A 23,357-nucleotide genomic window follows, 5' to 3' on the forward strand; every position below is an offset into this window, starting at 1 on the left:
ATACTACACTCCAGTAAGACTTAGATCATCATCCTGAGATCATTATGATCACTTTTAATATGGCAACTCTACAGAAATAACATTGAAAATTTAAATGTAGCATCAAGTCCTCCAGTAGCACTGAGATCATCATCCTGAGATCATCATCCTGAGATCATCATCCTGAGATAATTTTTAACATAACAACGATGTACATTATTACTAGTATCATCTATCTAACATTGAAATAAACTTATCTCTGATAAGCAAATATGAGATATTATAATATCATCATCATCATACCAAGTCTATATATCTTCATATCCAATACTAATATCTTCATATTATCATTAAATAGTCTCTCTGACCAACAAGAACAAATATGACAGACAAGTTAGCACAAAGTCTCTTAGTTAGTACAAAAATATCACAAAAATGTCATACCAAAAAAGTCCTAAGACCACATCATCCCTGAGAATATTCCTTGATAACAAAACCCAAGCGTCTGCCCTAATAACCTGTGTGATCCAAACTGAGACCTGTGTGGAGACGTGGGAATCGAACCTCCAAACATCGAACAATAAGAACTAGAAAAGCACTCGGAGAGCGCATACCTCCGCCATGCCGTTTGTCTGTGTGTGTGTGTGTGTGTGTGTGTGTGTGTGCGTGTGTGTGCGTGTGTGTGCGTATCTGTTTGTCTGTTAACAGCATAACTTAAGAAGTCATGGACGGATTTTCACCAAATTTTTACAGAATGTCCGGAAGAGCAAGAGTAAGAATCGATTAGATTTTGGAGGTGATCTGAATCACCGTCTGGATCCAGGAATTTTTTGAAGGTCGAAGGACAATTGAGAGGAGGTTATGTAATCACCGGAGTTTGTGTGTGTGTGTGTGTGTGTGTGTGTGTGTGTGTGTGTGTGTGTGTGTGTGTGTGTGTGTGTGTGTGTGTGTGTGTGTGTATGTGTGTGTGTACTTGTTTCTGCTATACCGGTGGGGACTTTGACCTGACTATTTGCTATAAAGGTGGGGACTTGTCTTACGGTGGGGACCTAAAATGAGGTCCCCACGGGTGGCAACACCGTTTTCTTGGCCATATTGTTGTTAATAAAAAATGTAAAAGTGCAAAAACGTTTGTTTAGGGTTAGGCATTGATTTGGTGATGGTTAAGGTTAGGGTTAGGGTTAGGAGTTAGATATGAATGGGAGTCAATGGTAAGTCCCCACCGGTATAGAAAAACAAACGTGTGTGTGTGTGTGTGTGTGTGTGTGTGTGTGTGTGTGTGTGTGTGTGTGTGTGTGTGTGTGTGTCTGTTTGTCTGTTAACAGCATAACTCATAAAGTCATGGACGGATTTTCACCAAATTTTTACAGGATGTCCGGAAGAGCAAAAGTAACAATCGATTAGATTTTGGAGGTGATCCGGATCACCGACTGGATCCAGGATTTTTTGAAGGTCGAAGGACAATTGCAGGGATGGCCGCCAGGCCATCTCTCAATTGTACAGACAGAGGTCGCCGGATCGATTCGAGGCGCGGCCGGTTCAGCCTGCCCGAGCGAGTCGGGACCGACGGAACGAAGCGGCGGCGACGCGTATGGTACCGTTACGTGCGCGCGCAACGCTATCGTTACGTGCGTGCGGCGACGGCGCCGTCAAAACACTGTGCTGTTGCACTGTACATGAATGTTATGCTTTGTGCACAAAGATCCCGGGCGACGGCCGAATTCTGCGCGGCCGGTTCGGGCTGCCCTAGCAAGTCAGGACCGACGAAACGAAGCGGCGGCGACGCGTACGGTACCGTCACACGCGCGCGCAACGCTACCGTTATGTGCGTGCGTCAAAACACTGTGCTGTTACACTGTACATGCATGTTATGCTTTGTGCACAAACTGTTAAAACTAAATTAAATCCGTCCATTACGTTTTGGGTTATGCTGTTAACAGACAAACAGACAGACAAACAAACTCCGATTGGTCATCTGTACAATTGAGTGATGGCCTGGCGGAGGTCTGCACTCTCCGAGTGCTTTTCTAGTTTAATATGTCTTTCTGAGCGGCGGTTGTCCGGGCGGACGAGCAAGAATGTAGATATCGTAATGACGAGTCGTTCGGCCGAGTTTCAGGTCGCTACGGACGAGCGGACGAGCGCAAAGGTCCCACACTGCAGCAATTCATCAGCATCAATAACTGCTCCTCCCCCATTGCTCCTCTGCTGCAAGGCATACGCCAGGGTTCAGTGCTTGTTCATTCTCTCCTGTTCATCCTATATGATCCATCTTGGCAATATCATCCGCAAACATGGTCTCCATTGCCACTGCTATGCCGACGACATACAGATTTACATTTCAACCAAATCCATCACCCCATCAACCTGCCCCACCTTTACCAATTGCCTCAGTGAAATAAAAACATGGATGCAAAATAACTACAGCTAAACTGTGACAAATCAGACATAATAATCATTGGCATACTGACAGTTTCACCCTGACCATCAACAACCCCACTCTGTCCCCATCACCTCACATCCATAATCTGGGAATCATTCTTGACAGCAACCTCACCTTCCAACAACACATCACATAACCACAACTAGATCACCAGGACCGCCTCCAGAACATTGCACACCTCCACAAGTCACTCTCCTTCCTTGCTGCTGAAACCCTCAACAATGCATTCATCACATCCCGAATTACTGCATCATCATTCTTTATGGTTATTCTTCAAAACTCCAATAAACTTCAGTATATCTCTGCTGCTCGCCTCCTCACCCACTCCCCAACCTGTGAACACATCACTCCTGTCCTCCAAAACCTCCATTGGCTTCCTATCCCACAACGCATCCAGTTCAAAGTCCTTCTGCTGACCCACAAAGCCCTCCATAACTAAGCCCTCCCATACCTCAGAGACCTGCTTCATCGCCACACTCCCTCCCACAGCCATCGTTCCTCTTCTGCAAACCTTCTCTGCCCTACACTGGAAAAAAGGAGTGTTGTAACAGTTTTAAACTACTTTACTGTTACTTTACAGATTTCATTAAATTACAACTAAGAAAAAAATATAAATTTACTTGATTTCAAAAAAGTTATAAACTAAAAAAAAATCACTACATAACAAGAATCTCTGTTCTTAGAAACAATATATTCTTTTACAACATGTGACCATCAAGTGTTTTACTAAATTTAAATCAGCCAAGAATAAAATTATTTTACAGATATTTGCCATTATTGTGCTGTTTTTACAGTTTTGGAACATTATAGTATTGCACCTTTTGATCTATTATTTCTAGCACCTGTGCTGCCAGAGTTTCACACATTTGTAACTTATTTTGTTTTTAAAAAAAGTATAGGTTTTTTTTTTTGACTCACAAAGAACTTGCAAAATGTATTGAGTCAAAATACAGTCAAGTATTGCTCCATTGCAAACACAAACAGAGATGCGCTGTTTGACACAGCTCCTATGATGACAAGAGCCACATAAGCCTGAATATTTGGTCTTGTTTTTGGTTTGTTTAGATGCTTTTCTTTGTGATTCATATTTTATTCAAATCACACTACAGTTTGTTTAAAAGATTAAGTTTGTGTGCCTCAAGGCTTAGTAGATGGGCGCTTTCAGACTTACTCACATGAAATCGAACAGAATTTGGACCCGAGTTTGGTTTAATTGAATCAAACCTGCCAAGTGCGAACACACCTTAAAATTGCTTTGTTACATGAATGCGAAAACAGACACCTGTCGAAATTCTTCTAGTAGCATGAAATAATTAGACTGGTACCTTCTTCTGCAGCTGAGGCAGCAGATAGAGACACCGATGCCGTCATCAATCCAACAGTGCAGATAGCTGTGATAAAATGTGTCTTCCACCAGCTGAAGTGTGTGTCATCTCCCCGTGACAGATGTACAATAATAGAAATAACTAGACTGTGCTGACATTTTCCCCCACAAAGCATCCTAAGTTACAGGCCCTTTCAGAAGCAGTATCATTGCACTGCTGACAATTTAAGCTGGAGTTTTATTACTGATGAAGTACATGCGCAGAAAACATGAGCAGCGGAGCATTGTGATTCAGGGCGCATTCCAATGATATGAACGGTGATAGTTACAAAAGTTAAATAATAAAAAAACAGCTGCATTGAGATTCTGATGTATTTTCATGGCCTTGGGAATATCTGTTAAACATTGGTGTTGCCCTCCTTTTTGGAGTTTCCAGGATCATGCAATAAACTTCAAATGATAAATGTCAGTCAGCGATGACACGACTAGAGAGCATGACTCCATTTTTATCCGATAACAGAAGTATTAATCAAAACACTTGTCTGGCTATCTCGCTAGCACAGCTCACAAGCAGTTTCATCATTTGGAATTTTTTTCGTTTTGTATGGAGACAAGAAGATTTGTAACTTTGAGCCTGACAGATAACGATTTTGTGTGCAGTAAAATAATGTAAAAATGTAAATTCTAGATTCTCTGTCCCACATTTATATATTTTCAAAACATCCCATTTGACAAAAAAATTGTCACGAAAGAATATTTACTAATTTACTCTTTCAAGGTTGTTGAAAAGTTGCAGCTCAGAGTCCTTTATATGTTCCACATAAAACTCTTGCAATTCACAATTGGGGTGGCTGTGGCTCAGGTAGTAAAGCGGGGTGTCCAATAATCGAAGGGTTGGAGGTTCAATTCCTGCTCTGTCCTAGTCATGTGCTGTTGTGTCCTTGGGCAAGACATTTTACCCACCTTGCCTCCAGTGCAGCTACTCACACTGGTGTATGAATGTTGGTGGTGGTCAGAGGGGCTGTTGGCGTGAATTGGCAGCCACGCTTCCATCAGTCTGCCCCAGGGCAGCTGTGGCTATAAATGGAGTTTACCACCGCCAGATAATGTGTGAGTGAATGAATAATGGATTTATTGTAAAACGCTTTGAGTGCCTTGAAAAGCGCTATATAAATCTAATACATTATTATTATTATTATTATTATTATTATTATTATAAAAAGCCCAAGTAGGTCAAAATGGAGTTGAGTGTGCATCATGATTCAGTATCAGTACCAGAAAGAAATTAGCATATTCATGGCTCTAGTCTCAAGGATCATAATGAAAGTCTGTTTCTGTTAAATAAAAGCAAAACAATTTATTGCTTTATGAAAAATAATTATCAAATGGTGCACTTTCTCACATCTAAGACCCCACTGACTTTCACAGCACAATCTGGGTTGGTGCGTGAAAAGCCAATATGCAGATTTATATACTTAATAAGCACAAGAGCATGTTGATTTATTTTTTCCTTAAATTTCTCATAACTGACCCTCATTACCATCATTAAGTGGGATGCAAATCCACTGTGTGTCCATGTTTCTGACACCAAATCCATCGTGCAATCAGTCTGCTGTGATCCATTAAAAAAACCTCATGGGTAAACAGGCACAACTAGAACCTGCCTTAAATGGAACACAAACAAGATGCTGCTGTAAGAAAGACATGCACTGAAATTAATATTTTACAATTAGTTTAAACAAATTATCATTTTCTATTGTTCGATGCATTAATTTCTTATCATTTTTCAGTTTATTGTTTGGCTGTACAAAGTCAAAAATACAAACAAGCGCTCATTTAGAGTTCCAAAGTATTATCTATCTATTGTCTAATTACAGGTGAAACGCACAAAGGAAATGTTCCAATGATGTCAAACAGGAAAAAAAACAATCCTAATAGATGAGACACACAGTTTGAACCCATTACTTGACTAATTGCTGCACCTTAGGGTGTTTTTTATTGGCTTGTTTACAGGCTTTTAGCAAAATCACAGCATGTCCTAGCAAAGCATGTGGATAAATTTGCAAGATCTGTATGTGAATGACTGGAGTAGAATGTCAGCAATGCAAGAATCACATTGCCAGGACATTCAGTCAAAAAAATGTACAGACTGTAATGAAAAAAAATAACCTATTCATACTATCAATGAGCGTGACAGTCTAAGGACTTCACAGATTTCACAGATAATCAAAAGTGTCACAAATGAAAGGTAATATTAGGCTTAGGCGATACAATGCTAGGAATATGTACCATCAGGTAGAAACAGGGTTCTCTGTAGCCTAGCCGCGCTAGACCCAGCTCTTAAGACACAAGGGTCTAGGAACGCTTGACAGGGAGGGAGGTGGGCTAAAAGGTTGTCTTTCAAATCACTCTGCAGCAATTGGGTAGGTATATAACCAATCAGCGCAACGAATAGGCTGACTTAGTTACTAGAGCGCCGGATTGTGGCTAAGTCCCATTAGCTTCCCAACCAGCGGAGCCAACTGGTATATTAAGGATTTGCCATATCCCGTCGGCATAAGTCCAAACACGTCTTTCTTCTCAATGAAACACTGCAGTGCCGTCCTTTGTTTATCTTTCAAGTTGAATTTTAGCTTCAAATCTTTAAGGGCTGTGGCCAAAGCCAAGTCGAAAGATAACTGTTTATTGTGTTTCTGTCAGAATCGTCGCGCCTCTGTCGTCACTTAGTTACGCCCGCCTTCTGACTCAACACTTCATGGTGATTCGTCCGGCCAGTTTTAGGAGCATCCAACCTCGAGCCTTATGGAGGGTAACTAGACCCACCCTGGCAGAGAATTAAATTCGTTGCCGTGGGTTGTCTAGCGCGGCTAGGCTAGGTTCTCTGTGCATCTTAAAGCAAAATTCAGCTAGTAACCATGAAATAATATTATTGCTAAAAGACAAATCTGAATATACCAATTGGTACTTAGATGTACTCCACTAAAGACACACAAACTCATTTCTCACACAGTTAAACAGGTGTCCGGCTCCATCACGAATGAGAAACAGGGAAAAAGGCAGGGGTTTTTGCACGTCTGCATATTAATGCTGTGATTTACTGGCGTAGCTGCAATTCAGAAAGTTTTATTTTTCTTCACCACTTTGATTTTGGCATACACAATCTGGGGACAATTTGGCAACACCACAATCAGTTTCTAAAAAGATCTCTGAGACAATCTCGAAGACCACTGAACACTCAGAAGCATAAAAAAGACAGCATTCATTGAAGGGTTGTTAGAATCTCTCAGCAGAATGTGCATGACTGATATTTCTGTGCTAAAGCAATATCAGCCAATGGTCAGCTCCATTACATTAAAAGCAAGAGAAAACTAAAAAAAATACCCTTTCAAATCCACAGAGTTGCAACTGAGTTCAAAACCTGGGCTTTGTTCAAATACCACAAAAGCTGCCAGCTCTTACTGCTAACGGTCATAATGAGACAACAGCTTAAATGTCAACTGACACGTACCAAGTTCAATGAAATTCACTCTCATAATTGTAATCTACCTGAAATTCTTTTATCATGCGACCCTGCCCGTGATCTCCTCCGCCAAAACGGCATTTGATGACCACATGAGTAAGTCGGTGCAGGGCGAACCCTGATGAAATCCATTACCGCTTTATACATCAATCTTCCTATGTCTGCCATAAAGGTATGTCCCATAACATCACTGTAAAGAATGTGGCGCTTAGTTAGCAGCAGGTGCCTGGCCCCTGCCTGCGAGCCCACACCCTCCATCTCCTGTGACAAATCTGCTTAATAAATGGCATCCAGTTCTGAGGCCAGAACTGAATCAGCAAAAAAAAAAGAAAAAAAAAAAAACAACAGTGTTTGTCAAGCACTTGCCTTGACTTTCCTCTGACTAATGAGCCAGTCAGGTGCATGTGGACTGGCTGATTGCAAAGGAAGCTACGCAGCAAGCGATAACACACACACAATGCTGATTTAAAAACTTCTTAGCTCTCAAATAAGCAGAGGGGCAATCAATTAGAGGCTTTTGCAACTATCACATTTCAGCTATCAGCTATGGAAGTCATAGGAGAGGCTTAGCCTACTAACACACAACCAAGCTCCTGTTGTTGAACAAGACTCATTATGGAACCTAAATGCTTTTCTGGTACCGATCAGAATGTCTCAGTGGAAACGGAGCATGACCACAGATCCAAGCGCTGAAAAATGGCTCTGAATGTCTTGTTAGATTCTTTAAATGTACTGGTTTAAATAAAAGTTTTATTGTTAAAGGACCACTTAAGAGCTCCTTGTGCTATCATTTGTTTAATAAAAGGTTATTTTTCAGAAAACTCAGGAATCGTGCCAATTAATCATTTAAGCCATTTATTACATAGAAAATGGTGCACATTCACTTGCATAGTTTGCTAGAAGACCATGCTGTTGATTTTTCTGTTTAATGTAATTAAAAAAACACTGAATTTTGAACTGCTTTACCTTCAACACATTTTATTTAAAAACAAAACAAAATGAACAGTCAATGCTGAAGAGATAGGCATAGTAATAGTAACACACATGTAAAATGCAAACAGACATGAATGATATGCCAGTTTGCCAGCCTGTGCGTAAGTAACAAAAAACAAGGAAATTTCCCCAAAATCAAACCATCTTCCTCAGATAAACTGACACCAACTCCTAGATGTATTAATATTTATATTCATTAATAAAGCAAATATCGGTAGACCTTTATTTAAGTGTTAACACGACAGTTTGTGTGTCCATATTATCTAAAACACCTGCCAATACAGCAAATATCACAGAAATCTGTTGTTGGGGAACACATCATCAATAAGGGCCCCTTAGTTCCATGGCTGCTGCTCATCTTGCTCATTCTGTACATCTGTAAACGAAAATGTCACTGAAAGCAGGTAGTGTCGGACGTGCTGATAATTCTGGCCAGAAAATATATGTATCATTGACAAGGAGACAGCATTTTGAGGTTACCAGCCATAGGCAAGTGTGTGTGTTTGTGTGTGTCTGCGGAGGAGGAAGTTAGGATTAAATTGTTTTGACAGGCAAGTCTCTACCATTCAGACAGCTGCCCTCTAACAGTGCTGCAGTGGTTTATCACCCTCCATGCAGAATCACCTATATCCAGGCGACAATGCTACTAAACACACCTGACAAATATGCATCCACACAACACAGGTTAAAAGCAAGGATAAAATTGGTAACAGTAATGATGTGCCGATTAGAGCTGCAGCTGAAGGTTATTTTCAGTCATCTGTTTTTTTGTTTTTGTTTTTTTTTTTAAATTAAAATGTAGGGCTGGACAATTAAAATATTATCAGAGCCACAAAATGGACAAGTGCAGTAGCCTAATTGCAGGAGCTGCATTTTTTTTGATAAAGTTAAAATGTGTCACACCGTACCATTTTAAATGAAGCATCGTGGTGCTACAGAGATGTTCCAGCTGAAACGAAATTATAGTTTTAAGAAAAAGAATCACATCATCTTTTTTCTTCAGTGGGAAAGAAAAGCAAAAGTTGCCAATTCCCACTAAAATAGTCAAATAATTACTCATATCGTAGTCAGATCTATCAAACTAATCAGAATATGACTTTTCAGCCCTAATTTGAAATATAAAATGTTTAAAAACAGTGACAAATTCTATTTCAACATGTTTGACTTCCATTTCTGTTGAAAAATAAAAGTTTAAGCTACAAATCATGACGTTTCATAAAAATCTCTTTATTCCGCTAATCTCATTGAAACACTTGACATGAATGAACCATTTGCATTGAGCAGAATGTGTAAAAAACAAACAAAAAAAAGTCTGCGCCTCTTGGCACAACTGAGAAGCTGTTAGTGACTTAGTTGTGATCAACAACCACATGACAAAAGCGACTTTTGTAGCGACAAGGGGCTGAGTTGCAGGCAGTGTTTACACAGAGCAGATAGGAGATAAGTAGTAAAATAACTACAGCACGTGGAGCTGCCATTTTTTCATACTATTGGTTACATCTATAGGCATTTGATTCCAGATTTTTTATTTTTTGTAAACAAAAGAATCAAAGATATTCAAATTTTGCTTAATGCTTTGCTTTTGTGATTCATGGCAATATAATTTTATCACACTGTACCAGACATTTTTGCATTCCCTGTACTTCTACATATAGTTGTTATGTCTCCATAGAAGTGCAGGACTTCATATCAGTGTGAGGTAAAGTATGTTCATAAACTGCTTGGAGTTCAAACTGTTAATAATAATCTATTACAACCAACGAGTGGATCAGAGACTTAAAACAGTGACTACACGTAAAGAACTGATAATCAAAAATTACAGATGATGAGTTTATTTGGCGTCCTACTAGTCAAAGGATAGAGTTCAAAATCTTACTCTTGGTCTACAAAGCATGGAATGGTCTTGGACCAAACAGGGCTCCAGATTGTGACTAAATGGTCGCATTTTGCGACTAAAATTTGAGACAGTGCAAGTAAATTTTTCATCTACTCACGCATGTGTGACCAGTAAATTTGCCGATTTCTAAAAATTAATATTGAATATTTTTTGTTGCTGACAAACTTCTGCTCCACACTTCAGCCCAGTAGCTGACAGTAATGCGCAAATGAGCTGGTTTGCCAACCGACATTAACTCCAATAGAAGAAGAAAGGAGACAAACACCAAAGAAGAAGGCAGGCCAATGTCTGTGAGAGCTGGGGTCAAATGACGATGAAGCTCCTGATGTTTCACAAAGCCTTTAATTACATTCCACCTTCAGCCTTATTTTGAACATAAATTCAACTTTCTGTCCTTCACTCCTTTCTTCAGGAAACACTGTAAGAGCTTGTCCCCATTCCAGCTAGGTGTTTCTAAGTTTAAACACATCCTTTGCTAGACAGCAACAGCGTGGAACCATTTTCTGTCATCTTTACGTGAATTTTTGGACTTTTCGGCAGCGCCTTTGTCACGTTAAGAAACCGCTTTTTATATATACACTTCCTGTGCTACTGGGATGGTTACAAAATAAAAGCCCGTACTATACGCCTTCAAAATAAAAGCCTGCAGGGAGCGGTTATTTTAACACTAGCAAAACAAAGGCTTGCCAAAAGTGATGAACTGATCACCAAACCTTTATAAGAGTAATTTACACGAGTTGGTATAAATACATAACATGCACATGCATAACACATGCCTGTGCACAAGGTCATTTTTTATTAAAGATTTCATCCGTTGGAAATTATACGTCGACTGAGGAAGAGTACTGCACTCTCTAAGTGCTTTTCTTATGTTGTGTCAACTGTTGCACAATAAAATGTGAAGTAAAAACATTATAGTTTCTGCATCTATTGTTCAAGTATTTATCAGTAATACGGTGAAAATGAGAGGAAATGTGAATATTTAATTTGCATGTCGATTTTGGTGTGCGGCCCTAAATTTTCTGCTTGCGCTCCTAAAATTTAAGTTAGGGGCCACTGTGCTCCTAGGAAAAAAGTTAGTCTGGAGCCCTGGCAAAATATATCCTGGACATAAGTCCAGGATATATCACCTTTGGAATAAACTGTCTGAACACCTGAGGTCTGCTCAATCTGTCAGCTCTTTTAAATGAGGCCTTATTTTTTTTAGGTCTGCATTTATTCTCACTGTTTAACTCCACAGAAGTGGTGTCAACAGTTTATGAGACTAATGCATATTTTAGTCTTGGAGCAAAAAAACAAAATTAAATGAGGCCTTAAAAGCATATTGTTTACTATGGTATTCTCTTAGATGCCAAATCTATTTTATTGACTTTTAATCTTGACTTTTAATGCACTTTTATGTTTTATTCCATGATTTTAATATATTAATATCTTGATGTCTACTTCTAAATCATATTCATAATCAATTCTGTGAATGTATTTCTTTGCCATTGTAAAGCACCTTGTGTATGAATTGTGCCATACAAATAAACTTGCCTTATCTTGCCTTTACTTAAACAGGTTATATTATCATGTTCATCACGTGCAACCCATTAAAATTGTGTTACTATTTGAAAAACGGCTACAATTTCTACAGTCAAATTGCTGCTGAGAGTGAACACTTAAACCTCAAAGTCCTGATTTACTTCCAGCTAGTGTCACAGTTCAAATGTATACACTGCACATACACACCCTAACACCACCCTTGTTTGTAAAGGCTGCTGTTTAACAGGAAGCGGAGCAAGAAAAGGTCTGCATCAGTATCAAACAGTACCTAAAGTGGCGTGAATGTCACTATGCATATTAAAGCTAGCTCACTAATAGGGCTGAAATGTTTGATTAATTGTTACAAGGATGTGTTTGCAGATGTTAGCTCCTGCATTACAAAATATCGCCATTTTTGTTTTATGTTATTTTTGTTTTTTGATAGTATTTTCGTTATAGTTTCACGTACATTATCTTCCATTTACATAGTACAGTATGAAAATTAACTGTAAGCCTTTTAGAACTTGCAGTGAAATGATTAAAAACAATAATATAACTGATAAAAGTGAACACAGACAGCAGGGCACTTATCTGCACAGAATATCTATCACTATCTTCCCTAAAGAATAGCCAAAGACATTTTTTGTTTAGTCTTGCATTTAATTAACAGTGCTTCAGCTGTGTACATTTCGGCTCTTTTTGGGCCATAACTAGAATGCTGACATTCTCTTGCAAGAAACTGTGTTATACAAATAAGCCCAAACACAAAGTTCAAGCGTTCTTCTTGGGGAAAAAAGGCTGAAAGATGCAGATGAAAGTTGTGTGAAATGCTGCATACAGATGGGTAGAAGATTAAAAGAAGAGCCTGAACTCTTCACCTCTACAGTAAGGAGATCTGGTGGCTCTGTTATGCTGTGGGGGACATTTTGCTGGCATGATATGGGTCACCGCAAATCAATACAGTCGTTCCGAGTGATCGGTTTTATCCTGTAATTAAACATTAATATGCTGATGGGACTATCTCTTCAAGGATGACAACCTCTTCCACAGGCCATGAGGAGTCACTAAATTATTTGATGAGTATGAAAATTATGGAAATCATATCATCAAAACACATCTTTTGGTAGAATAGTATTCATCCTTCCAGCAGAGTTCATTCATGCATCGTCATTTATCAAATTAAAACACCAAACATTTGCTTTGCAAGTTGTACATTTTAGAGTTTTTATTGGGGGAAAACGAGGGCTGAAAAATTGGAGGCAAATATCGCATCTTTCAGATTGATACTGCAATTTGATTTGAAATAAATATTTTTCATATACAAGTATATAAGTATAGTATAATATTCACCGTGTACACGGTGATGCATTACAACATGAGATACCATCAATGGTGTGACTGTCACACAATTTGTACAACTATTAAAATGACATTTTAAACCCTGGATCAGATAAAATGTATGAGATGTGGCTATTAACAACAAGAACAAGACTGGACTTGTGACACTGGTGGACATCTGTTAAAGTATGATTATGACAGTGTCTGCGTGCATTATGTCTGAAACAGCTGTCGATACCAGCAAATGCCATTAAAGTCTGTTTTTTAAAAACAAATCATCAATAACAAGAGTCCTGTGAGTGCTGTTTAACATCCATATTCTGCAACATAAAGTGTCCATAAAAGCGGATAGGGTTGGGCTTGATTATTTAATAATCCTAAATTGTAGCTTTTAAGATGCCCTAATTTCAGTTTATACTTTAACTGTTTACTGACTGCTATACTTTGTACTTTGCAACCTTTGAAACAAGTTTTACTGCCTATAGCTGTTTGGTTTTTCCATGCAGTCACAGTTGGAAGCTGAATGAATTTACTTCGCCTCAGTAGTTAGTTTTTATTCTGGTAATAAGCTCTGACAAGATCATCTTCACACTTTAATGTGACAGCTGAACTAGGCTCCTGTTTTATGCAGATGCAGGTAAAATCAGTTGTTAATTGCAGTTTGTAAATAAAATATACTGTGCCAGACAACTATTATTTCATTCTGTGAATTACGAATATTTTTCACTTTGAAAACCTTGCGCAACATCTCTTTCTACATACACTTAAAAACATGGTATTTCCTTGGTTTTCTACAATCTGTGCAATAATACTACGCCATCAGTATTTCTATGCATCAAATCCATGCAATGCCACTAAAATGTGCAACAATGTTATTTTAACATTAGTAATAATGTATATTTTGTAGTGGTGGGATGCGATTAAAAATAATCTAATTAATTACAGGTTTTGTAATTAATTAATTGCAATAACATTTTTGTCAAATAGCAATATTTGTCACAATAAGTAAAGTTTTTCAATTCAAATAACTTTTGGTTGACAGTTGAATCAATGAATAGACATATACATGTTTATCATTTTAAATTTAAATTATTAAAATTAATACAATTTTAAAATGGGACATATAGAAAAAAAATTATATTGATAATTAAAAGCCTGGATTTAGTTAAGTTTTTCCATTGTATGGCACATAACACAGGCATAAGTAGTTCAATGACCTTCAAAACATTGAAAATCCATAGATTCATTCTGTTTTCATAGTTTCTGGGTCTGATAAATGATGTAATTTTGATTGTTCTGTTTTTATTTTTATTTATGAACAAAATATTTTTTCATAAATTAAAAGCTTATAATTAAGTTATTACAAGACAGACATTATTGTGGTTTAAGTGATTGTTTGCTTCATTTATATATATCTGCAATTATCGTTATTATATTCTGCATTTAAAGTTTTTTGCAAACTCAAGCACTTTCGATGTCTTCTAAAGTGGTCTATTATGGGATGGCTACACCGTTAGTCAGCAGCAGGATTGCCGTAGCTAACGTTACCTCTGGTGCGAACAGCACCATGTTTTGCATGGCGATTGTGTCGGCTTGAAGTGCTGCGGTGATAAGTATACTCTGTTGCACAATTTGCACACAAGCACGCTTTTATCCAAGTTGCCAGTGGAAGGATTTTGAAAAGAAAACTTTTTGCCCAGCAAGCTCAATGTGATCTTATCTTGCTTCACTGTTCACCAAAACTTTCTTCTGTGCTGACATCACTCCTGCGTATCTTCTTCAAGGCTACAAACAGACTTCAGGTTCATTACCGCCACCTACTGTGCTGGAGTGTTCATCAGAGTTACTTGTGTGCCAGAAATAAGGGAACTGAGAAAGGTGCGATTAAATGCGCGCATTTTTTAACGCTTTTTTTCTGGAATTAATTAATCAAAATTAACATGTTAAAGTCCCAGCGCTAATATTTGGGTTTATTTTGATTTTTATACTACATTCCTGAAATGTTTGCACTATCTTTGCTGCTGTAACATTGCACATTACCCCACTTTGGGATTAATAAAGGGCTATCTATTATTCTGCTTAAAGAATCCAGCTGTGAAAGTCACACAAGAAAGCAGAATAAACCTCCTGTATTGCCTCCAAAGGTCCCTTCAGACAGACAATACCAGGACCACATCAAACAATAAGTGGCCAACACCTTTGAACAAGTTATTTTAGATTTGCTTAACTTTCAGTTCCCCTTGACAGATGACAATGCAGATGAGCAGCTGCAAAAATGAAACCAGAGTTGATCCTTTGCCAAAAACTGATAACCACCCAGTTGACATTCATGTAAAGCTACTTGTGTGTTGTGTGTAAACAGCCTTAACATGCAAACACACATGCCTGCATCTGTGGTGACAGTGAAATGTTGTTCTTGCAACACTTGTTTCTTCAACTGAATAATTGTGGCCAAAGAAATGTTTAAAGTTATAATCAAGCCTGATGTTAAGGATGATCAGAATCAGCTACAATGGCCAAGTACTTACACAATATACAAGAAATTTGGTTTTGGCTTTTGGTGTCACTCTAGGAATAAGGAAAAGAGAATTATAAAAAAGAACAGATCGATAGAAAATATATATACACATGTATATATATATATATATATATATATATATATATATATATATATGGATACACACATATATAATTATAAATAAAATGACAAATTTGTCAACATTTTGATAATTGATTACTTGGTTTGAGTCATGTTTTGAAAAGTTTACTGATTGCACCTCTTTAAAACGGAATATTCTACAGTTTCTTTCATTCTTCATGAAAAAAAATTGAATCTCTTATGAAGACATATGAGGACATCATCAGGAGCTTTGAGAGACTCTGGATATTTTTCACCACTTTCTGAGATTTTACAAACCAAAGGACTAATGAATGATCCAGAAAATAATCATAACAGTGAAAAAAATAATGAATGAAATCAAGTCATTTTGATGCTTGTCAAAATCAAGTTGTTCAAATCACTTTTTGACAAGTGGAAGATAGCATTAAATAAGTTTAACTTGTTCTGTAAAGCTACCTGAACTGGTTTAAAAAATACTGAATTGGTTCATGTCGAAAACAGAGGTGGTAAAATTATGCAGGGATTTTTTGTGGACTAAAATCTGTTTTGGCAGACGATCACTTTTTAGCACAACACCTTTCAGGCATAGAAAGGAGGCAGGTTTGACAGGAAGGTAACGTCCCTCCTCAGGTGAGCCTGTCCTGGCTCCACACTGGACGGTAGTTGCGGTTCAGACTTAAGAGGGGAGGGACCCCGGGAAGCTGACACGGACGACCGTTGGCCGGAAAACCGCTCGGTACCGGCGGTTTACACGAATAAACTCCGTCCGGTTCCCTCCGCGGTGCCTCCATGCTCCTAGCAGCTCATTAAATCCGGCCACCAAGTTCAGTCAAGGGCTGTCAACTTCCCTCCTGCAGCTCCAGTACGGACAGGCTAGGAGACGCGGTGAGGAGAGCGGAGGGCTTTACGATTGTTTATTTTAAATTACACCTCTTCTATTCGGTAACGAACGCGAACACTACCTGCCGGGATGTCACGGAGCCCCGTTTCAATTTAAACACAGAACAGGTTAATTTCACTCACCAGCAACACGAACATTTTCGCCTCTCTCATCCGACTCCCGTAGCGGTTCCAGGAGGCCATGATGCCGCTGCCACGTCTGGATACGCATGCGCACTGAGTTTTCTACGGATTCTCCGGCGCGGTGCAAAGCATCCCGGGAAAAGTAGTTCCAGGAATTAGTCAATGCACCTGCAACCTCCAAGCTCCCAGATATTCTTTCCCCTCCGTGTTATCTGAGCAGCAGGGTGTAGAAGCACTACGGTCCACACGATTTAGCTTTTATCAGCATAATTCAGCCACATCGCAAGACAACTAATTACAACAGAGAGTAATTAGTAAATTGGCTTGTGACTGAATGGCTCGTAATTAGCTGTTTATCAATTCGACTTCTTTTCGTCTGGGAAACTTGGCTTGATGAAATATGCTCCTCAGCATCCGATTGAGATATCGCCTTGGTCCAATAGCCTCAGACAAAGTAGATGCAGAGAAATAAATGCAATACTAAAGGCTTAAATAGAAAAGAATAATAGAGATAAAGATAAAGAGACTTTATTGTCGTTTATATGGAAGAACACCACAATTAGCAGAAATGCAAATAAGAATTAAAAATAGATTTTAAAAAAAACTCTTAAAATAAAAAAAAGACTCAAACAAAGTACAATATACAAAGTAAAGTGGTCAAGTGTTGCAGGACTGAGAATATAAAATATTACAAATAGTGGAAGTACAGTACAAATTTTTATTAACAGAATAGTGTTTGTGCTGTAGAAAAAGGATGAACAATGAGGATGAGCAATAGACTCATTTAAAATCTTTTTAAAACTATATTTTTCAGTTCAGTTAAAGGTGCAGTTGCATTGTTACATCAAAGTTAAGAACATACAAAGCATAAACAAGAGATTTTATCCATAAGCTATAATTTGAGCTGGTATCACATTACTCACCTGTTAGCATAGCATAGCATAGCATAAAGAAGTTTAATGTAAAATTACCAATTCTATCAGTTTTAGTATGCTACTAGGTATAGTTTTACTATAGCAAACTCAGAGAATGAACAAAACACGAGGATGGACTTTTGGTCTGTACTCATATCACTCACACTCACCTGTTACCATAGCATGGCATAATATAGAGGACTTTAACTTAAATATACCTCATTTTTCAGTTTTGGTACGCCCGCCAGCTGTTGTTTCCTTAAATAAAACTAAAAAATGAATAAAGCTTGAATAAGAGATTTTCTGAATGGACTTTGGTTTGACTGGTGTCACTCATATTCATGTTAGCATAGCATAGCATAGCATAGCATAGCACTGAATAGCACAGAACAGATGGGGAACATTAAGTTTGCTTAAACTAGAGAAAAAAGCATAAATAGGGGATCTTCCAAATGGGCTTGGTTTAAGCTGAGTGTTTCCTCATCCTCATTATGCATATATACATATATGTACATATATATATATATATATATATATATATATATACACACATACACATATATACAGAGAGAGAGAGAGAGAGAGAGAGAGAGAGAGAGAGAGAGAGAGAGAGAGAGAGAGAGAGAGAATACAATACAATACCATACAATGGATTCTATTAGATCCAATTGTAGACTATATCAAATTAAAGTAGAAAGAAAAAAACAAAGACAGGCATAAGTAAAGGATTTTTGCAGGGAAATGAAACATGAAACAAATACAATAGAATGATTAAGCAGAATGATTAAGAAGAAGACATAAAATGATCTTTCAGTTTCTGGTATCTGGTTTAAAGTGAGATACCATACCTGCAATACCTGATCTATCAGATTCAAAAAAGAAAGAAAGAAGGAAAGAAGCACAATGAAGTTATCTGAATAGAAATTAACAGAGCATAGAATACAACAGAGTTTCTTCATCTTCCAATATAAGTCATATTAGCAATAGAATAGAATAACTTTGGCTCAGAATATAACCATGACTTGTGTTCACTGTTTGAGCTTCACTTTGGACCAACCAGCAGAGCAGGAAAACACTGAGATGCCCAGTGGAGTTATTGCCAGGTTACACCCTGCACGCACACACACACACACACACACACACACACACACACACACACACACACACACACACACACACACACACACACACACACACACACACACACACACACACACATTAGGTTTCTGTGGTGTCCCACACCACAACAGCAGCCTCTCCGTGACTCTCTCAGGTCCTCGCCGTGATTCTGTCTGGCTGTCCCTGCCAATGACGATGTACGTCATTGGTCCCTGCTCTCTGGACAGACGCGTATGCGCAGTTGCGACACTCCTCCAGCTCTTTCTCTAGGGTGTCCGTGCATACTTCCTTCCTCTATTGCACTTGCAAAATCGCCCCTCCACCACCCCCTCCCAACCTCGGTCCGGTGGTATCGTCCGACGGTGAGAGCAAGAGCACAGTTGTCGGCTGCAGGTTGCTCGGAGAGGAACGCACAGCCGCGGAGGAAACACTAGAAAACGTCTCTATTCTTTCTCCACTGCTGTAAGTGCGAGTCTGATTCTCTTCTACCTGGCATTTTCTTCAACTTGGAGGAATACAAACATCTTTGAAGGTAAAAGAAAAATTACTTTTTTCTTGCTTTTCTTCTCACAAAATACCTGGAATGACTAATACAAAGCACTTTTTGGGTGTGTTGTGCACCAGTTTCCAGCTCGTATCTCGCTTCAGATTTGCTGCTACGAGCGTAACGGATTGAAGTTTAAATGCGATTTTTCTCATACTTTGGGCAATTTGCCTGCTTTTGGGTTGAGTAACCTGCTTATATAAATTAAATGATTAAAGAAAAACACCCTCCATCACTAATGGATGGGTTACTCGAAAGCTTTTTTCAGCCATGCTGTGGGATCCGTTTCTCTCTGTGGTCCGTTTTTCAGGGTTTTGAGCAATGTGGCGTCTTTTCGTTCTAAATGCCAAACACTTCTCAAACCCCCCTTTTTGCCAACTTTGTCCTTGCTTGGGGACGAGTGTGATTTTGCCCTTTGATATAGCGTGTTTTTCAGGTCCTTTATGTCTCGCCAGTTTTACTTTCCACTCACGTTTCATCCCAGGATCAGAGGCGCATTTGTGGGCTGCAGGAGCTGCCTGTTCCTGCCACATTAGCACCGTCTTAAACTTACTTTGTGCTGCCCTGTAGTCGCATATTGGAAAGATATGAAGTTTATAGGGGGAAAAAAAAAAATCTTTGGAAGGGGACTTTCCTGATGTGGTACTTGAGGTGCTTTGTGTGAGTGCTGTGCGCCACAATTGCATGTTTTGCTTCCAAATTGTTGTTACCTAATTTAGGGCTCAAACATGCGGCGCAAGCTCGAGTATCTTTTTGTCCTCTTTCCAACTGTGCAAATGAATTTTGTTGTCCGACTTCACACAGCCAACAATCACCTCTTTGCTCATTACTTCCAAATAGACTAACAGCTTTACGCACGGAATGTGCAGCTTTACGCACGGCATTACGAGCGTTCTTTTATTGTCTCCAAACCTCAGCAAACGTTTGTGGTACTAATTCTGCTAGAAAACATTCGAAATTAGCTCAGCAACTCATTATTCATGAGCATGGGTGAATTGCTTCTCCATTTCTCTGACATACAGACACTGCAGATTTGCTTTATTCTAAATTCTTCAGAGGGATAAATGTTCAGCAGGAAGCCTTCCTAACTGTCGAGCAAGAAAATGCTGCATTCTAAAATAGGACATTTCCTTCTTTCCTGTGTTTTACGTTGATTATTCTAGAAATGAATTGTTAGAGCGGGATGTGCTGCAGTTTAGCAACAGAGGGCAGTGTTGAGCAGCACTTTGCACAGTTGTGATAACACCTCACCAGGTGAAGTTTGCTGCATCATGTGCTGGAACAGCTGTGGAGAGGGAGAGCAGAAAACAGTGTTGCAGACGAGCTTCGTGTCTGTGCGCAGAAGTGCAGCGCTCATTCAAGTTTGGGCACATGAAACAACATAAGGACGTCCCTTTAATGGAGTATTACTCCCCCCCCTCCCCCGCCCCCGTTTCAGGTTATTAAATGTCAAGCACTTTTGAACAAGCTTTTATCTGCAGGCAGTTTTGCTGGAAACAGCTTTCAGATAAATTTAGCCCATAGCTGCCAATTTTCAAGGCCTAAAATATTACTTTCACTTGACTAAATTAATCAAACAAGTTATTCACTTGAAAGCTATTCTCCACCACTACTCACCCCTCAACACTGGGCTTTTAGAAGCTATTTTAGAGCTGCACTCTTTTTTTACTGAGCCTCCGTGTCTTCAACATCATCAATTAATGTATTATTCATTAACACTCAAATGGCTCTCAAATGCAACTGAGTGCGGTTGGTGTAAGTTTAGGAAACCATATCAGATGACACAATAAGTTTGTTCTGCTGTTTTAAACCACTTTTTAGTGTTATTGGGTAGCTAGTGATCCAAAAAAAAAGAAATATTCGCTTTGTTAATTTCTAATATCTCGCTTCATAGACTGCAAACAACCATCATCTAGTTTTATTCAGCCAATTCTTCGCTTCTTGGAAGAACTCTTGTTTTTGTTTTCATCATCCATCAACACGTGTGAAAGTGTCATAACTCTTCCCCCTCTCCTCCATCGTTTGATTGATATTCATATATTCTTGCAGGTTTTGTCAGGCCCACATGCTTGTCTTATGGATGATTAATGCTTTTGTCATTTGAAGAGCTGTTTTAGTATCCAGGGTCAGTCCTTTCAAATGGAAAACAGGTTTTCATCTTTGAAGAACTTATGAGGGCTCTTGACAGATCCTGGTGAGGCGAGAACCAGAGCAGCAGAGTAAAAGAGATCGGAAACAAACAAACAAAAAAAAGGAGTCAACCCCACTTTCCTTTCCCATATCCCATCAGACCACCTCTATGTTCCTCCTAATTTTAGTTAACCTTTTTCTCCTTATAGGTGTAGTGTGTGAAAGTATTTTGCTTTCAATGATGTACAGAGGTCAGTATTTTTATGTCATTGGATGTTGACTTGAATTATTAATTTCTATGAACAAATATGATCAGTGTGGAGTAGATGAACCAGAGGCCTCTTCATCAAATTTTTAATGATGCATATTTAAACTGTGTCATGAAAATTTTGTGTCTGTTGTCGGGGCATCATTTGAGAGGGGACAAATGGATATGAAAGTTTAATGTTTGGAGAACTTGATCTGTTCTCTCCTCCATCTGATATTACCTCTTTGAGCAAAGGATGGCATGTCCAATATGGTCTGACCTCCACAAGTGTGTTGCTGTGGCTGTCTAAATAGATAACAGGCACAAACAGATAAGAAGTAGGATTTAGGCTGGTCTGATGTTACACTCTTCATGCAGCTACCCTTCACCTAGTTCGGTTCTGTAAGGCTGAGAAACAAGTTTGAAGGAAAAATAATGCTTTTTCCATTGTTAACAAAGTGTTTTGCCATTTCAAGGTGCAGCTTTACACCAGCCAAAATCCAGAAAGTGAAAACTGACAATGATAGCTCTGCCTGTCTGTCATTCAGCATTTTGACTTTTCATGCATGTCAAACAAGCTCTCCAGGACATCTGGTGCCACTCATCTCAACTACATATCTTTCAATCCTAACTCACAGCAAAATAGTATTTTGACATTTTAAGAAATCCATCACAGGATGCTCTAACTGCTATGAGGTAGCGAGTGCACCCTGTCAACTGTTGATCTTGATTTTGCTCCCTTTTTCCACAAAGCCCAAGCTTGGTATGTGAGAGTGAAGCAGAGAGATTTTAGACTTTTAAAGTGGCCTTCTTGAGCAGGATTCACATGGTAATTAGGTCAGGGCGCGCTGAGGAAAAACAAAGCTTTCCACATGCAGCGAGAGCAGGAAACATACTGCGTTTTTGTGGAGACGTTTCAAGGAAAGCGAAGATACATGCAGAAAGAGATGCTTCCCTAAAGTGTTTCTGTATACTGCGGCCACATTGGAGTGTCTGTTGCTCTGCTGTATAAATACAGTGCCAGATTTGAAATCACAGCTCCAGACGCTGTGACTTGAGGTGGCAGCCCTCGCCTCCATCTTCACTGTGGTCTTTATACTGAGAATACAGAGCTGCACAACCTTGTCACATGATTGTGATTATGTTGTCCCACAGTGCTGACATAAATGTTGCCATTTCCCATTCACTCTGACTCCGAAGCCTGATTGAGGTCCTGTGCCTGAGTATATCTCATTTTATTTGAAATGAAATCATTCCTTAGCTATTTGACAACTTTTGTGGAAACATGCATATTTCAGCTCAGGCTTGATTCCTTTTTTTTGTAGCCTCTGTGGCCAATTTTACTGTCAACTGCAACAAACTGCAGCTTGACAGATACACTTAGGCTCAACACAACAGCATCCTGATGAGAATCTGACTTTGGTTTTAATTTTAATTTTTATTTATTTTTTTTGCTAATGACAGACTGGGTTTGAGGGAAAATGTGCACTTATGATAACCAGACAGTTTGAGCTGTCAGCAGAGGAAAGCTAGCAGTCTGTTGGTGGAAATGAATAATTCCACAGTGTCTGTCTGGGTCCCCTCATCCCCCCAGGATCTCATTGTTTCTGAATGCAGAGTGCACTTGGTGTGGCCTTCGCTCGCTGTGTCTTTCTGCTTGTAACCTGGCCTTTCTCTGCCTCAACATGCATCCTTGCTGTCTGTGAAATCTGATATGGCTGCAGCGTCTCTGCACTCTGTCT

At 39.0% G+C, this 23,357-nt stretch overlaps 2 protein-coding genes across 2 annotated transcripts in view; one reads left to right on the forward strand and one right to left on the reverse strand.

Annotated features, from left to right (window-relative positions):
- pdia5 (protein disulfide isomerase family A, member 5) overlaps positions 1-16,770 on the reverse strand; it is a 109,002-nt gene extending 92,232 nt beyond the window's left edge. Inside the window, 1 exon segment of the mRNA XM_051958999.1 lies at positions 16,662-16,770. Within this exon segment, the coding sequence (XP_051814959.1) occupies positions 16,662-16,721 (60 nt within the window). The 5' untranslated portion in view covers positions 16,722-16,770.
- A 2,155-nt stretch (positions 16,771-18,925) lies between these two features.
- sema5ba (sema domain, seven thrombospondin repeats (type 1 and type 1-like), transmembrane domain (TM) and short cytoplasmic domain, (semaphorin) 5Ba) overlaps positions 18,926-23,357 on the forward strand; it is a 393,180-nt gene continuing 388,748 nt past the window's right edge. Inside the window, 1 exon segment of the mRNA XM_051958892.1 lies at positions 18,926-19,226. The gene's annotated coding sequence lies outside the window, so the exon portion shown is untranslated.

The sequence above is a fragment of the Acanthochromis polyacanthus genome, chromosome 14 (assembly GCF_021347895.1).
Source record: "Acanthochromis polyacanthus isolate Apoly-LR-REF ecotype Palm Island chromosome 14, KAUST_Apoly_ChrSc, whole genome shotgun sequence".
In the NCBI taxonomy this organism is placed as follows: domain Eukaryota; kingdom Metazoa; phylum Chordata; class Actinopteri; family Pomacentridae; genus Acanthochromis; species Acanthochromis polyacanthus.